This window comes from Oreochromis niloticus, linkage group LG23 (genome assembly GCF_001858045.2).
Source record: "Oreochromis niloticus isolate F11D_XX linkage group LG23, O_niloticus_UMD_NMBU, whole genome shotgun sequence".
Lineage (NCBI taxonomy): Eukaryota > Metazoa > Chordata > Actinopteri > Cichliformes > Cichlidae > Oreochromis > Oreochromis niloticus.
The window spans coordinates 2987090-3005538 of record NC_031986.2 but is presented as its reverse complement, the minus strand read 5'-3'; the positions used below and the strand labels follow the sequence as shown (position 1 = coordinate 3005538).

Here is an 18449-nt window from a genome sequence, read left to right as displayed (position 1 = left end):
TTTATTGGGGGGGTTAAATTGGTTGGGTCTGATTATTGGGGGAGGTCATAACCCCCCCTGGAAATTATGCCCCTGAATCCAGAATTCAAAATCCTGCTCCTCACATACAAGGTCTTAAATAATCAGGCCCCATCTTATCTTAATGACCTTGTAGTACCATATCACCCTATTAGAGCACTTCGCTCTCGCACTGCAGGCCTACTTGTTGTTCCTAGAGTATTTAAAAGTAGAATGGGAGGCAGAGCCTTCAGTTTTCAGGCCCCTCTTCTGTGGAACCAGCTTCCAGTTTGGATTCAGGAGACAGACACTATCTCTACTTTCAAGATTAGGCTTCAAACTTTCCTTTTTGCAAAAGCATATAGTTAGGGCTGGACCAGGTGACCCTGAATCCTCCCTTAGTTATGCTGCAATAGACGTAGGCTGCCGGGGATTCCCATGATGCACTGGGTGTTTCTTCTTCACTCACTATGTGTTGATAGACCTCTGCACTGAATCGTTCATTTTTATTGGTTCTGCTGGAGGTTTCTTCCTGTTGAAAGGGAGTTTTCTTTCCCACTGTCACCAAAGCGCTTGTTCAAAGGGGATCTTCTCTGTATTATTGTACGGTCTTTACCTGAATATGTGTATTCTCATAAAAACTAGAGAAGCATTTAGACATGAAACAAGTCCAATAGCTTTGCCTCTGCACTCCAACAAAAGGATTTAAAATGAAACTTTAAAAATGGGAGCAGACTTTCAGCTGCTCAGGTATGTTTGTGTGTACTTGGTGCAGGTTAAAGACAATGAGGGTTCCAAAATACAAATAATCCATAGATCATTTTATTTGAAACATTTGCATACATTAAATCCACTCACAAAAGCAACATTTCTCTAATCTAAGTCAGATGTAAAAAACTAAATAACCTGGATAACATCTCGGTTTGTAAACCCAGACAAATTAGTAACAGACTAACATTTCAAACTGAGAAAAGCTCAAAGCATCTGTACACACCATCTCCCCAACTATCTACATCTCACAGGGATGCAAACTATTTCAATATTTTAGCGTCATAAGAGTTCATGAGGGCACATCACATTACAATCTGAGGGTCTGCTGATGAACCCTCAGACTGTAATGTGATGTGTTCATTTATGACTAATGTCCCAGTGTGAGTCTAGGGGACACCACACAACGTGTCACACCAAAACAAACACTTGATGAGCATAAATGCATCTGCCCAGTGTCAGTGATCTGTGGTTGCTGCTCTTCTAAGGCACTGATTCATTAAACCTTTCACATCATTTCTTTTCATATATGTTTGTTTTAAACATGAAAATCATAACACAAACCCTCTGTTTGCTAAACATGTGCCGACACATCTACACATCCCATGTAAATATACCAAACACATGAATTTCAGCTGCTAAATGTTCAAACTTTTAGTGACATTGTATTTATGATCCGGACACTGTGTACAATTACTTCTAATCTTTTGGCCTAAATCATATAATATCCTGATAAAGAGCTGCTGATTCTCTACAAAGCAGCAGACTGACTGTTGAGACGATAAAAAGGTTTTGGACAGACGGAGAAAAATGAATTTTTATAATCAAGCTCACGATAGCAAGAAACTCATGTTACATTAATAGCAAAGATCCTAAGAGTTGTCTATAACGAGTGCATCGATAAATGTACATTTTTTTGTGTTTCATGAACAGATGTGCTCACACTGCAACCAGCACTGCAAAACATCTCCTGGCTTTATATCCATGCGCTCAGTACGAGCTGTGCTTCATGCTGTCGTTTACCATCACTGGAAATGTGCGTGGCCTCCTGAACAATGTGCACTGCCACTAAACAGTTACATCATGCCACACACACATGGTTCTTTTACTCTAAAATACACATTTCCAGTTGATTTTCATTGGTCATACACTGAGCCTAAACAACAGCTCAACTAATGAAAGCTCTCCTTCAGTTTGAAACACCTCCAGGGACCAGGCTGACTAGCATGTGACCTGAACACACCCTGCTCCAAACTGGGTCACTGGTGTGTTTGGATGTGTTCATTTTGCACTGCACAGCAGATTTGCTGTGTGCTGCAGAGGTGTGCTGCAGAGGTGTGCTGCAGAGGTGTGCACTACGCTGAATAGTATATGTGTGTATTTACTTGTAGTAACGAGCGTTTTAAACGGGAACCCTACAGACTTACTGTTAAAAATATCACCTGCATGAATATTTGCACCTACTTTAAAATAAATGTGTGTATTACCACAGTGCCAGAGTATTCATCTTTACAGTAGTTACACACAGCCAACAAACACAAATACAATGCTCCTTTCAAATCACCTTTGGGATATTCTGATTTTTGTTAAAGATACAAAGAGAAGATACACACTCAGATGTTTGCAAATGGATAGTCTTCAAGCTGGGCTACAGTTGTCGTTCTGGTTTAAGGCTGCAGAAGCACCAGCAACAAGGCTGACTGGAAGTTGAATGAAGTCCTCTGGCAGCAGGAAAGACGGCATCTAGTTTGTCTGGAGCAGGGTGCTGAGAACTGAAGTTAGAAAGAGCACAGTGATCAAGCCAGTGCCGACTGTTCACAGTCACCACCAGGGGGCAGGCTGGGTTTAGTTACTGTGAGTTATTGTCTTTTTGGTGCTGTTCTGGACGTTGCCAATATCATGCTCCATCGGACCTTCATTTAAGACTTTTTACATAGAATCACTGATTATTTTCCCCCTAATCATTCTTTAGTATTCGAGCTGCAAACAGCACCCTAATCTACATTCAAACATTTTAAATATTCACTTTGTGCACTCTGATTTTTTTCTCCTTCTAGTTCACACTTAACATGACTTTATCATATCAATGAACATCTGTCAGCAAACAAACTCACTCATTGCTCAGATCACACATTTCAGAGCATAACAGTTTTAAAACTGTTGACTGACCAGTCATCACTCACTTGTCACAGCTGAGAAAACGAGTAACACTAAAGCTACAGTAACTAGAATCTACTCTGTGTATGAGAAGCTGAGAAGTCAGAGAAGGAATGATACTTTTTACTGTTACTCTGTGACAGTCAAGGACCCAAGGCAGTTCTCAGTGATCACCTTCATCTTCTGATGAAAGGTGATGGGTGTGGTCTCCTCATCATGAAGGTTCACTGAACGGTTTGATGAGGTGACTCATATACTGTCGTCCTCAGTCCAGTGAACACTCCATATTAAGACACCTTTTGTAACTTGGTAGTAAGCAGCCAGCTTAAGCCTGATTTATGGCCGTGTCACAGAGCCCTGACGCTCTGCAGCCTTCTCAGAAATAAACTGTGCATTATCACTGGTATAGAAGTAAAGACAGGAAACAAAGAAAACAGTTTTGGGGGCTTGTTTCTCCAAAAACCTCACGTTTTTCATTCTGTTGAAGCCCTTCGCCCCTGGTGGTGGAGAGAATACGATTGTACACTCACGTCTTCAACCCAGCCACATGGGCGGCACCGAACGTGCCAGGTTACAAAAATCAAGATGTGCAGGCCATCCGAAACAACACCAAAAGTAGCGCATGCGCGGGCAGCTTTGGGGCGTGTCACGCCACCGTGCATGGACCGTAAGAACTTACCTTGAGGCTCGGAATGAGTGCCTTGGTGTCCTTTACCACTCTCTGGATCTGCACCTGGATCAGAAACACTCTTATCAGGATGAGTCTACCGTGATGTCAGAGTCCTGTTATCTGTAATCAGCAGTAATACTGAATTCATTATTACAGAAATGAGGGATACTGACCTCCCTGCAGCTTGAAGCACAGTTTCTTCTTCTGATAAGCAAAGTAACTGGACGCTGCTCCCACCAGGGCAACGCCTACGGCACTGATGATTCCTGCAATCGGACCACTCCCTTCGAATGCAGCAGGACAGGAAAAAGGACAGACACATTACTGGAAAGGACCCCCTTTAAATGTATTTATTCAAATTCTATTTTTTGATCAGGTATGTCAAATGACTTTGTTTATCAAGATCAGAGTAAAATCACTTTAAAGCAGGAGTGTCCAACTCCAGGCCTCGAGGGCCGGGGTCCTGCAGGTTTAGACGTGTCCTTGATCCAACACAGCTGATTCAAATGGCTAAATGACCTCAACAACATGTCTTGAAGTTCTCCAGAGGCCTGGTAATGAACTAATCATCTGAATCAGGTGTGTTGACCCAGGGTGAGATCTAAAACCTGCCTGGAGTTGGACACCTCTGCTTTAAGAGTGGCAAATGTTTGCAAATACTTGTAACTTGATACCTGCTCAAGTGAGATATCTAAAAAGTACTCTGTGTTTGTTTGGCTCACAAACATGATCAATAGAGTTTCAGATTTTAAGAACAATTCAAAAAGCTTGATCCAGACCCAGTCCATGAGCTGTAATGACCACAGTTCTCCACACGATGGCAGTAACTGTGGCGTTAATAACTTTTAATGCCACAGTTACTGGCTGCACTGGAAAAGTGTGCGGGAAGGCAAATCAAAAGCAGATACAGCAGCTCCAGTGCAGGGTGTGGCAGCATGAATAATGAGGCTGGCTGTTCTTTGAAGCCACACTGAGTCACTGAGCTTTGTCTCATGATGCTGCCGATCACTAAAACAGGGAGTTGCCTGGATATTAAAAAACAAGAATACAAGGCAGGCTGCCAGCTGTGTGCATGACTTACTGCTGGGAAATGTTGAGTATGTCACTCACTGCTCTCCTGTCTCACACAGGACATCTGAGGGCTCAGCGTGATGTTTCTGTTATGTTATTATGATACTGGCATATATGTCGAGGTCATTATAAAATCTAAATCCTACAGAACAACAACTCTTGTGGATTTAGGAATCATATTTCAAATACACTGACCATTTCATGCTGCTTTTATGATTTTATTATTATGTGTTACACTTTTCTTTTTCTGTTTTCAAAAAAAACCCAAATCCCTTAAAGACTCGAGGCAAAGGTACGAAAAACCAAAACTCCCAGTTGTACAAAGAGCAGTTAAGAAGCTGAGCTGTGCCAAAGAGAAGAAGCATCATCGGATCACACATCAGAAAAGTCTATCCCGGGAAATCTGCAGCTCTACATGTTGGATGTGTCAGCTGAGGCTTTGAATGCGTGCTATCCTAAGAATGCCGACTGTGGAAGAGATAAGCAGGCGTGTCCTGACACAAAGTGATGGCAGTAAAAAACCTGACAAAACTGATTTCCAGTAAGCAAACCAGTTGTCATGATCCCCACATGGATGAACATGTGATATTTAGCTGAGCAGATTGGAGTGCTCCATTCACAGTCAGGCGTTCTTTAAGAAACTATCCCAGTATGAAGTGCTGCTGGTATGTGGTCCACTCTCTGACTGTCAAAGTACTACAAAGCACACATTTGTTTGCACAGCAACAAATTACAGAAAGAAAATGCAAGTAACATAAAAAAAGGTATCCCAATGACCACAATCTTAGCATCCAGCAAAACAACATGCCTAACTGCTCATTTCCCATCCAACTATGAGTCCATCAGATATTGAAAACAGCTTTTGTAAACCACCGCATGACCCAACAGCTCACTGCACAGCTTGTAACAGATCCATGGCCCGCTCTAACAGAGGTGTTAAGATTTGCTTTAAGTTGGACATCCAAACATTGAATTCCTCAGGTATGTTAGCATTTAACATCTTCAGGATGTGGCCCCACAGAAAGTCTGGATCTGCAACGACACAATCGTAGCAGGGTTTTAACCAGAGAAACCAGACCGGGGTGCCGGTGTGAAGAAAATCAGGCTCATTAGCAACTTAAACAAAATGCAACCCATCAAAGAGCCAGCACATAATCCAGCTCCTGCCCACCAAGGTAATGAGCTAGTAGAGCTTTCAAAACAACTAGTACATCAGGAAGTCCATAATGATAAGCAGCGTGATAAAACTAATGTAGGAGAGTAGAGGCATTTTTTGGTGCTTCCTCCATGACAGGAAACAGGAAATGACCAACAACAACTCAAGAGCTTCGATTCTAAAGACAAACACAGAAGAAGGCTGCATGTCTTCAAGGCTGAATAGATAAATGTTGGTCTCATGTGCTGAAACCTTTTTTATAGCAACTGCACAGCCAAATGATCTATTGTTATTATTACAGCTCATGATTATATGATCGCCACATTTATACAAATTCCACGTGATCATAAAAACAAGAACACTGTTAGTGTTGGAGACAGAGCATGGTCCTCATAATGGACAAAAACTGGTTGGACACACTGTGCAGGTCTCAAACAGGATCTAGTGAAGCATGGACTGAAGATTAAACATGGGATTTACCTTGAGGCTGTTCAGCACCACCTGTCAGAACACGGGATTCACATTAATCAACACTGTTTATTACAGACAGACATTGCTGTGATCATGTGCTTTATACTGTGACACTGATGTGATGTCCTACATGATAATGCTAACACGATGACGATTGTGCTCATTGGCTGATCTTGAGCAAAGTATAAGTTTTTTGTGTGGCATGATAACTCAGGACAGCAGTGTACTCCTGCTACTCTTGTTAAATGAAACAAAACATGTAGTAAAAATATTTTTAAGGTAGAATAAAAACAAGACGAGATGAACAAAAATAATGCATACCCTGAGGATCCATGGCACGACCTGAAAGAAAAGAAAAAGGTTAGACGTCAGTCAGAGAGCTGACCTCAGACTCTCAGCACAGCAAATTAACATGACATCATATACCTCAGTCATGACTTCTCTTTCCTGTCTTTGGTCAAAATACAACTAATTATTTTAATGCTGTCACTAAACCAAGACCCTACTGCTTCTTTGTCTCAGTACCATCATGTCTGTGTTTTCTATTATCTAGAGCAGGGGTGTCCATCTCCAGGCCTCCGCTGTCCTGCAGGTTTTAGATGTGTCCTTGATCCAACACAGCTGATTTAAATGGCTGAATGACCTCCTCAACATGTCTTGGAGGTGTCCAGAGGCCTGGTAATGAACTGATCATGTGATTCAGGTGATATCTAAAGCCTGCAGGACACCGGCCCTCGAGGCCAGTGTCCTATTATCTAGGAGATAACACTTTAGAATTAAAAAAAAAGATCTACACTTGTTTTTCTGTATTTTCCTTTTTTTTCAATGATAAGAAGAAACAACATTGCAGCAGTTCTGATAGACAATAAGATGTTTCGATCTGTCCTTTGGTAAACTGGTGGTAAAAAAATAAGCTTCTAATCATTTAAAGGTCAGCAGAACAGCATCAGCAGCTCAGTATTGATCTACACAGGACGACCTCAGACTGGTCCTAATGTAGCACCTTTCTAGTTCTGGTGACCACTTCAAGTCTAAACAAAAACAGCAAAGTGAAAATGCTTTCCTCAAACCTCCAAATGTGATCAAGAGAAAACAGTTCCAAAGGCTCCATCCCAGCCTTTTTAACCTTTCACACACAGTGGTCACGACAGTCGTCAGCTATTCAAAGGCTGTTTTCTTGTACTTGTGTCAGTGTTGATGGTATACTTGTACATAAACCACTACACTGGACACTGATGTGTCACTCCATACCCTATTTATTATAGTTTATATATATGTTGTTATATTGACATCTTTTTTTAATAAATATTTTAGTTATTTTATAGTTTTACACAGTGTATATTATTTATTCGTGTGCCAAATTCATAAGTCAAAGCATCTGTTGTCTACCTAAGTGGACATGTAAAAAACTCTTTGAAAAGTACATGTTTAAAAAAATGAAGTTCAAAAATCTTTTTTCATGCCTAAAGATGAATAAAAATACTTAAGAAAAAAATCCAGAGTGAGGTTGTCGTAATTCATGCATGAAAGGGTTAAACAGATGTGCAGTAAACTCATTAAATAACAAATAAGGGGCCAAAATGCATTAACCTCAATGATAAATACAGCCAAAAAAATCTATTACTGCAATAAAGACTAAAAATAAAAAGATAGTTGCTTATGTTTGCATATGAAGATTGTGGCTTTTGTCTTTAAGTAATTTTAGTTCCCTCAAGGCAACATCAAGGATAAATAATGAAACAGTGTTGGAGAAGAGTCACAGGGCGTCAACATTACTGGGACATTATATCAATGTGTTGTTGTCTTCCAGTGACACATGATACCATTATGGCAGCTGGACTGAGTCAGCGGTAGTGAAGGGCAACAAAACACAACAATAGAAAGGAAGTACTGCACAAACTCCAAAATGTCCTAGTGTCCTAAATACAAACTGGAACCACTGAATTTTCTATCTGACTCAGAACAAATGGGAACATGAACTGCATTAACAGCAGTAAAAAAACACACCCATACTTATCAGCTACAGTGCAGATTTAGATCCACTCACTGACCGTATTACAGTGCCGTCTGTCATTTATATAATCAAAGGTCTACAGCTGCAAACACCAGCAGTATACAGCTGGAATCACTATGCAGGCTGTGTCCCAATTCAGGGTCTGCACGCTTGAAGTACGCATTTCAAGTGCGATTACGTCACCGCCACGCGACGACGGCTGTCCCAATTCAAAGTGTACTTCAAATGCGCCGTCGATTCCCCCAAATATCAAGCGTGGTCCGGTGCACGCTTCGTGGTCCCATATATCCCACAATCCATAGCGCGGCGGTGGGTGTGGATAATTTTGCCGCAAAATACGGCAGAAGGGAGCGGCCGAAGAGTGAACTGTCAAAAGTAAGTACTGAATATGATGTCACTTATTTAAATAAATAAAATAATAATAAATAAAGTTTTATTTATATAGCACCTTTCAAGACAGAATCACAAAGTGCTGCACATAAAATTACAAGTCATAAAAAGATTTAAAAAGACTAAATAAAACAGGCAAAAAATTAACCAAAAGCAGTTTTAAAAAGGTGAGTTTTGAGTTGTGTTTTAAAAACAGCTACTGAGTCCACAGTTCTTAATGCTTGGGGGAGAGAGTTCCACAGTCTAGGGGCCACAGTGGCAAAAGCTCTATCACCCTTAGTCCTCCTCTTAGTATTTTTTTTATAGCAAGTAAGCCCAGATCAGATGACCTCAAAGACCTGCTGGGGACATAAGGCTGTAGCAGATCAAAGATGTAGGCAGGTGCCAGTCCATGCACAGCTCTGTAGGTCAAGACCAGGATCTTAAAATCGACTCTTTAACAGGAAGCCAGTGTAACTGAGATAACAACGGTGTCACATGTGAGTACTTGGAGGATTTTGTCAAAAGCCTAGCTGCAGCGTTTTGCACAACCTGCAGACGATCCAGAGAACCTTTGCTAAGACACATAAACAGCGAATTGCAATAATCCAAGCGTGACGAGATAAATGCATGTATAGCAATCTCCAGTTCAGATCGAGATAAATTCGGGCTTAGCCTAGCCACATTTCTTGAATGATAAAAACAAGACCGAACCAGAGATTTCACATGCCCATCCAATGTGAAACTGGAGTCAAAGGTGACACCTAAATTCCTGACAGAGGATTTAACATAGAGTGAGGGAGGACCAAGGGCTTTCACTATCTGCGATAGGAATCTATCAGGGGCGCATACGAGGACTTTGGTTTTCCCCTCGTTGAGCTGGAGGAAATTTGCAGCCGTCCTACGTTTGATCAAATCTAAGCAATCATTCAGACGCTGAAGCTTAGATAAATCCTCGGGCATAAAAGAAATGTACAACTGAATATCATCAGCATAACAATGATAAGAAATGTCCTCAAAAGAGCCCATTATATGCTGGAGGGGAAGAAGATAAATTAAAAACAATAAAGGCCCCAAAACTGACCCTTGAGGGACACCATAAGTAAGGGAGGTAGAGGATGACCTAAAATCGGAGACTGCCACAGAAAAGGATCGGTGATGGAGATAAGAGGAGAACCACTCTAATGCAGTTCCAGATACACCAACCCATTTTTTCAGCCTTTCAATGAGGATGTGATGGTTATTATTTACTAACTAATCTTGAAATGACTGTTCAGTACAGAAATGAAGCCCAACTATCATGTTTTACAGTCCTGTGGTCTCAACTAATCAAAGTGATGTCATGACAAAAATGAATGACCAACAAAACATTTTTCTCCTTCATTTCTGTCACACAAAGCTGTATGAAACATTTCGCGGTTAGTATCATGGTTGCTAGGCAACCTGAACAGCGGGACGAAGGCTAGACCGTCCCATTTCACAAGCCTCTCACTTCCGCACTTCCCGTACTTGTAGTACGCACCGTACGTAGTACGCGTAGTGTGCATACTTCAAGCGTGCAGACCCTGAATTAGGACACAGCCAATGACCACATCCTGATGCATTTATCCCAGGGGTGTCCAACTCCAGGCCTCGAGGGCTGGTATCCTGCAGGTTTTAGATCCCACCCTGGGTCAACACATCTGAATCACATGATCAGTTCATTACCAGGCCTCTGGAGAACTTCAGGACATGTTGAGGAGGTCATTTATCCATTTAAATCAGCTGTGTTGGATCAAGGTCACATCTCAAACCTGCAACTTCAGGCCTCGAGGCCTGGAGTTGGACACCTGTGATTTTGGGTTACACTGGAGCCAAAACAGAGACATAAGAAGTGCAATCATGATAGAAATAACATCATAAAATAACCGTGTTATCGTACCTCCTGAGCGGCCTCCATCAGGCTTGTAGTCTCCACCGCTTACATCATCCAAGTCGGAATCATCAAAATTTCCACCACCTGAAAAAATGATGAGGCATAAACAACCAATTATGCCATCACATCAGAACACCAACACTTTCACAGGCCAGCTCACTTCTGTACTGCTACAGTACACACAGCTGTTTCCACACTTTTAACAACATCTGCTGAGACTGAAAATCTGCCACAAATACACTACTTGATGATTAATGTACACAAATGTTGGTTTTCTTGATGAATTCAGTCATTGTCATATCTTAACAAGGTAAATGTTCATTCATATCCATTCATGGTTGTGACAGGAAAAGCATATGTAAGGTCACATGATTATATTTGACCAAAAACAGAAACCTCAAAATGCCAACCTCTTTTTTTTAATTATGTTTATTTGCCTTTATGATGTGCACTGAAGAACTGACAGGGAAGCAAAGAGAAAGAGAAAGAGCCTCAGGTCAGAGCTGCTAAACTGGAATCCCATAAATCAGTGTCGAACCAACAACCTGCCACTGACAGCAGCTTATGAAACGTTCAGAGGCTTACCTCCTCCACCCTTTGGTGGGTTGACAGCAGGTTTGTCAGGTTTAGTGGTAGGTCCTGTAAATACAAATGCATCATGAGAACCAATAATAATATATACAATAAAAAAAGCAGATGGATTAAAGTCTATGTGGGCAAAGGCCCACCAGTTAGCACAGTAGCAGTGGTATATGTCTATCATGCTCTGTGCATATAGCACCATGTTAGCATTGAGCCACAGACACACAGAAGTCTATCAGACAGACTCAACATTAATGACTGAGTCCTTGGAATCTACAGCTGAAAGCTAAAAGCAGTCCTTTGGAGCAGTCGGGGGAGGGTCGAGTCGCTCTGCTGTTCAGTCAGCTCCAGCACAGATGAACTCACTCCACACTCTCACACCCTTGTTGAGGCGTAAAGGAAACGTTTCCCAGTACTCACCATTACTAGTACTAACAAAACTGGAGTGACTGATGGGAATGATCCATGTCCGGCACTTTACCTGGATTGAGAGCGTCTCCCAGATTGAATCCATTTAAATCTGTGACATAAAAAAGAAAATACTTCAAACACTGTCTAAGTGATGATTATTCATTTACCTTCAAATACACTTACACACAAAACAAAGATGTAAAATCCATCTTAGCATCAATGTCCTTGCATCACAAGTGATACAAAAGCACAGAATGTATGAAGGCTATCAGCACTCCGACTTACCAGAGTCTCCAGAACTTGGTTTCTTGGGTTTTTCCGGCTGTGGCTCGTCTGTGGAAAAATGATTTATTTAAACATAAACGGTGCATTTGGTGGACAGTCCAAGCATGGCTAATGATGAGCTATCTTATTATTTATTCTTAACTGTTTTGCATTTGTAGAAGTAAAAATCAGACATGAGATTAAAAAAGGACAAATATATTACGCAGAACAAATTCTGACACTCAGCAGAAGAAAATCAGTAAAATAAGACTTGAGCGTATCTACCTGGTCCAAATGCATCCAAAAGGTCCAGCTCACCTGAAGGAGAAACACATGGAATTAGTCTGTTAACTCGTCCATGTGTGTGGCTTTAAAACAGGAAGCTGTGCAGCATATCAACTAGGACATAAGTTTAAATCTATATTCATACAGTTTTATTTTTGCTTTCACAGTCTTACATTCTTATTATGAAGCAGTTTCTGGGGAATTTAAAGATGGCACAAATGACTGCCAAAACCACAAAGAAGAGCATGAAAAACATCCGAGTTTGATCATATTTATACAGACGATATGTTACTAAGAATACACCTGTAATGTCATATACATATATATATATATATATATATATACACATTTGTCATTTATGTCATTACTGAGCACTGACATATTGTGTTCAAGACAACGGGACTAACACAGAGAGGGAATCCTATGTGTAATATACATCATCGTGCACTGATGGCGTGCTTCAAAGTTCTGTCGTAACACGTGAAATACTACAAACCATCCTTTTTGGGCTGCTCTGTTGCCTTTGGCTTCTCTTTCGGTTTTTGGGGTGTCGGTGCTATGAAACAGAAAGAAATGAGTTAATTGTTTAAAAACAACAATGCTAGGAAAAGTGCCAGATGTGACGGTCACTCACTTTTATCATCCAACGCATCAAACAGGTTGAAATCTGTATGAAGAAGACACGAGGAAGAGCATTACAGTTTAATAGTGGAGACTGTTCACTGTAACCACAGGAGGGTAACACTGCCACACTACATCACACTTCACATAAATGCCCTTTATATTTATATCTATATATGTTTGTAATACTGTTATCCAGCTTTGTCAGCATGTCTGATTACCTCTGAGTCTTTAACTAGCAGACACAAACATGCCCGTGTGGGCACTGTCATGGTCCCCGTGCCTCGCCGGCTGACTCTGTGTTTGGCAACATGTTTTGTTTGTTTTCCTTTGTGCTCTCTCTCTCCTCTGCCGGGGCGGTGCTCATTATGGGCTTCTGCCCCTGGCCCACGCACCTGTGCTCACCGTCACACCTGCAGCTGATCCCAGCTGATTGGAGCACTATTTATGATGGCGGACCTGCCTGTGTCATCCTTCGCTGGATCGTTGAGCCATCAACGATTCAGCCTGAATCTGAATCTCTGAGTTTGAGATTATTCCTAATGCTGGGCTTACACCGTTTTGTTGATCGGCCCGAGTGTGGCCTTCATTGTGCATCGTGTAGTATACATGGGGTAATGAGAAGCGATTAACACCTCACGACCAGCTCCCGATCATCGGGAAGATTTCAAACCTGTTTGAAATCCTCCCGACCATCGTGAGGGTGTCACCGCAGCCGCTCACACTGCGCACGCGCAAACACATAAATGTCGGTGAAAGAGACGGAGTAGCACAGCAGTGCAGCGTGTGATCTGGACACAAGCGATGGAGGCACTTGTAGAACTTTGGAAAGCTCATCCGAGCCTTTTCGATGTGGCATCACAAAATTATCACGACCACAACAACCGTGAAAATAGTTGGATTTACACTGCTGCTCAATCACAGCTGCCTGATCAATGTTTTTCATTAGCAATTTAGCAAAGTTGATGGTGGTGGTGTGAGTCTGTGTGAGTGAGAGACAGAGAGAGAGAGCGATCAACAGAATTTCCGTTATAACCTTCATTTTATGGACGCACAGTGTGAGCACTCAGGTCGCATCAGAGCATCGGGCCGTAAAGTGTGAGACCTGCATCGTGACCTACGAACTTCTAACCCCCGCGAGTCAATTGTGCAGTTTGAGCAGGAGCTGAATAACGCGACTGAAAAAATCGCACAGTGTCTGCCCAGCTTAACCTGGACTTCTTTCTGTGTGTGCGTATAGATCTGCCCTGGACCCGAGCGAGCGTGTGTGTGTTTGGAACCTACTGAGGAGGAGAGCGTGTACAGGATTAATCCCTGTTTCCCCCTGGACCCTGGAGCCCCGGACCCTTTCCCCTGCCACACTGTATATATATTCTCACCTGGTGTCTCACTGTAAATAAACGCACTTTCTCTTTTGCCAAGGATTCTTGGTCTGCGCGTGAGTCTGTTTCAAACATTGTGACAGGCCCATGGTGGGAAGGTGTGAGTGACCTGGGTCATGAATGGAAGACTGAGAGTACCGGCAGAGCGAACATGTCCAGCATGCTGACGTCACATTAGATGGTTTCATGCACAGTGTGGAAGGTAGATGTGTGCAAGATAATAAATGTAACTACAATAATCTATTCAAATCTTTCTCTGATTTAGCTGTAGGCAGCTGTAGGGCAGAGTTCATGTTTCACAGTGACTGCTCTGTTTTTATTACCCAAATGCACGGCTGAACGCCATATTTTTAAATTTCTATGATGTTCTTCTTCTACGATACCATCACTGAATTATTTAGATGTTTGGTATTGTTTTGTTTATTTGTAGCCTTTGTTTATTAACATATTTTAAATAATTACCTTCACGATCTGTACTTTGTAAAACTAATCTTAAATACCAGTTTAACTAAGTCAATCTTAGAACTGGGAAAACTGGCTGAAATGAATGTTTTTACCTATTAATTTTCATTTTGCAGAATGGAGTCAAAATGTTCCCTGTGGTATTGAAAGCAGTACTGAGTATCGTGACGACCCTACTGTTCACACTAATCACATGCCAGATGTGCCCTACATTTAATGCTGGTACTGGGGCCCACAGTTCACTGTGCCCATTGTGTGTTGGATAGAGTCATATTTGCTGGTTGCTAAGGCAGCGCTGTCTGACACATCAAGAAGCTGTAAAAAGCATGAGTCACAATTGAAAGTATGAGGTGTGAACCGCACTTTGCCTGGACCAGTGCAGACATACAGCACTCGATGGGCCCGTTGATCTTGTACTGTACGCGCACACAGACACACACAGGTTTGCCTCAGAGCAGCACACTCTGCAGACAGTCTTAGATGACTCGTGTGCCTTTTGGTTAAATTGTGGTTATAAAGATCAACCAGGACGTACTTTGAACCACATGAATGCAGCAATAAACAGAAAAACAAGAAACGGGAATCCAGAAGCACAAACCTCCACTAAGGCAGCTCGCTCTCTGGCCAGTACTGACTTTTAATGGAGTCGTACTAGTTTTTGCATATATTCCTTTTATTTGCTTTGCACTTTTTAAATGTAGTTTGTGATCAGATGAGTGTAGCATGACACATATTCTATAGCAGTAGGTGATGGACAACAGAAGCTTTCTAATTTTGTTTCATTTTGGGAAACAAAATTCATTTTATTGTAGGGTCTACTTTACAATATAAAACATCTTGAGGCAACTGTTGTTGTGATTTGGTGCTGTATAAATACAATAAAATTGAACATACAACATTCCCAGACAGGACAATATGTATTACATGTAGATTATTTATCAGCTCTTTGTGGTTCTGATTCAATGTTATTGCCTTTGGTCATGGTCACATGACCAGTGACAGGTGATGTAAGATGATGGCTCAAAGGTTCATCCTGGGAGTTCTGCAGTCAGGAATGTGTTTCAATTCTTTTCTCCAAATATCAATTTCCCATCAAACGTGCACGTATGGCCCCACAGTGAGCACGCCAATGTGGGTGTTTTGGCATGTTTCCTGGGTTACAGTTATAATTTAAGAATTATGCAAAGCATCGTGACGAGCTGTGGGTGAAGTGGAAAACCTCAGTTACTAAACTAGTGCGTGCCATCTACTTTAGAAAGCATGCCTGTGGTTTGCCATACCAGCTCTGTTTGAGTTTCATACAGGAAGTATGACAGAGGAAGACGTGCAAATGGCAAGGACTTCTCACTTTAAATGTAGCTGACACTCACAAAGGCTGGACTGATATCTGTCAGCTACCTTAGTAACGCCCCCAAACAGGATGCAGGCAGGACATCTCAACCCAAACCTAGATAAGTGGCAGAAAATGAATGGATGGATTTTGGTCCCCATGACGTTTTCCCATGGAAAACGTTTATACCTTGGAGTATAACTATATTGAACAAATCCTGGTGATGTATAATATGATATGTGGGTTACTTGTATTTGATTTTTAGAGTTGTTACTGAGCACTTTCTTGTTGTTAGTGTGTTTAATGTCTGTAATTTAGTGTGATGTCTATATTGTTATTAATCTCTGTCTCTCTTCCACAGCATGTCTTTATCCTGTCTTCCTTCTCTCTCCCCAACCAATCACAGCAGATGGCCCCGCCCCTCCCTGAGCCTGGTTCTGCCGGAGGTTTCTTCCTGTTAAAAGGGAGTTTTTCCTTCCCACTGGGTTGGGTTTTTCTCTGTATGTATTATTGTAGGGTCTACCTTACAATATAAAGCACCTGAGGTGATTGTTGTTGTGATTTGGTGCTGTATAAATAAAACTGAATTGAATTATCGTTGTGGTTATTTGTCAGACAGTCTCCAAAAGACAAACCGAATTTCCAAAAGGTCAAATAAATCTAATGTAATGTAATCTAATGTAAAGTGCAGGGACTTGGACACTAGTGTTTGAAGTGAGGAGAAGATCAGCTTGGCTGATTTGGATCTTCTCACATTAGTCCAAACAGATATCCAGCCACGTCAGGCCCACTCACACGTTAACATGAACTGCATATTAACGTCGCACTCACAATCTTTTCTACAGGCACCCCAACCTTCATTTGTAAATGAATGAAAATAAAACTGTTTGCCTGATCCTGACGAGCAGCATCTTTTCCCTCTAAACTCGTACCAGTCGACAAATTGCTTCCACTTCTGGAATTTGGTGCATTTCAAAAAAGGAAATAATCCTGGAAACCTCAGATGAACCAGCTATCATGTGTTCTACCCAAAGAACAAAAAGACCAGAGGACCACACTAAGGACACTGTAACAAACATGTAATAAACATTTTTCAACATTATATGAAATGTAGTGTTAATGTAATTATTCCAAATAAACAAACAATTTTGTTTTGAGTACAGAATAGGTTGCAAATGCGTATGATATGAGCTTCAAGCCTAAATTCTTTAATGACATATTGCCTTGCACTCTGGGATCGAATAACTCGAACATTTCGGCAGGCTACTGTGTAGTGTCTGTAACTGATACATCTATGTTTTCTAATAAACGGGTTATGAGTTTGTAAGCACACAAAAACCCAGACAGGAAGCCCAGATCTCCCAGTTTTATACTGGGAATTGAACGCAGCCTATATTTGTAGATCTGTGCGAAGCTGGCAACGTTAAATTTGCTTCAAAACCCCACGTGGGCATGACGTGATCTGTGCGTGTCAGCGATAGGTGCACACGAATGAAAGTTTTGAGAGAGATGTTACGCGCAGTTTCAGACGTTTGTGCGCACAGGAGGGTGGTTAACAGAGAAAATGGTCGGATTCGTGAGCTGAACTAAATAAATTGTGAATAAATGATCAGTATCCCGGTTTGGATCGAGGCATTTGGAAAACAGTGTGCTCAGGTTGCTTCGTGTTTTTGTGTGCATTGAACCACAGTCCTCAAAAGTTACACGTTATTACAAAAAACTTTTGTCTTATTTTACGCGTGTGGATTATATCGTCCGCATGTGCAATCCATAAAAAAGAGCAGACTTTATTACTACGAAGCAATACCCAGCTTTTCAAAGAAGCGCTTCTTTGTTTGTTTGTTTGTTTGTGGCAAGTGGCCAAATAACTTTTTAATTCGCTAAAATCATCTCGCATGACCTTAAAAGGCAGTTACACACAATAATAATAGCAGCAGTGCTTTTACCTTGTGTTAATGTTCCAGTAACCAGGAAAAGCAGCACCACAATCCTCAAACAAAGCTTCATGTTGGCTCTTCTTTAGCCGTGTGCGCGCGTGTCGGCGGCAGGTATTTGTGGACTCAGAAACACTCCGCTGGTGTCTTCTTACACTTCATGAGTCAACTTTGCCTGTGAAGCACAGACTGGGTGTGGCAGCCTCTGAGAGGGCGTTCTGCGTGAGACGCAGGGAAAGATACAAAAAAACAGCAAACGGAGCCTAAACGGAGTTTCAGTGCCTTCCCCAAAATTTATATCAACCGATATAAATATTACAGTTCTTATGTTTGCTGCTGATTACGTACTTCAGTTACGCCTGTAGCTATATAAGACTGAGCCTTTTTAAGGCAGGTGGGAGGTCTTTCATGGGATGACTCATATTTTCTGGCTTGGTTGTAGCCCAAGGGCTCAGGCTCCTAACCAGCTTATCCAACAAGAACCAGTAACAGTTTCTGAAACTTGTGTGCCACCTAGTGTATGTCAGCCCCTTTCATTTTACACCCATTCATCCATTTTTGTTCCAGTTTAACTTTTACAAGTAATCTGA

The 18449-nt window shown here is 41.5% G+C and overlaps 1 protein-coding gene across 2 annotated transcripts; it reads right to left on the bottom strand.

Annotated features, from left to right (window-relative positions):
* Nucleotides 1–801: 801 nt before the first annotated feature.
* On the bottom strand, nucleotides 802–18224 carry cd99 (CD99 molecule). 2 transcript variants are annotated; one of them, XM_005463665.4, is made up of 13 exons: nucleotides 17872–18218; nucleotides 12765–12797; nucleotides 12627–12686; nucleotides 12131–12163; nucleotides 11867–11914; nucleotides 11652–11690; nucleotides 11174–11227; nucleotides 10595–10672; nucleotides 6612–6632; nucleotides 6300–6320; nucleotides 3766–3876; nucleotides 3602–3655; nucleotides 802–2537 (listed from the first exon to the last, which is right to left on the bottom strand). In XM_005463665.4, the coding sequence occupies exons 1-13, from the start codon at nucleotides 17930–17932 to the stop codon at nucleotides 2509–2511; spliced, it is 642 nt and encodes a 213-aa protein (XP_005463722.1). In that variant the 5' UTR covers nucleotides 17933–18218; the 3' UTR covers nucleotides 802–2508. The 2 variants fall into 2 exon arrangements, with proteins under 2 accessions (XP_005463722.1, XP_005463723.1); XM_005463666.4 differs by lacking the exons at nucleotides 802–2537; nucleotides 3602–3655; nucleotides 3766–3876 and adding an exon at nucleotides 4859–5695 and having other exon boundaries at nucleotides 17872–18224.
* Between the last annotated feature and the right edge of the window lie 225 nt (nucleotides 18225–18449).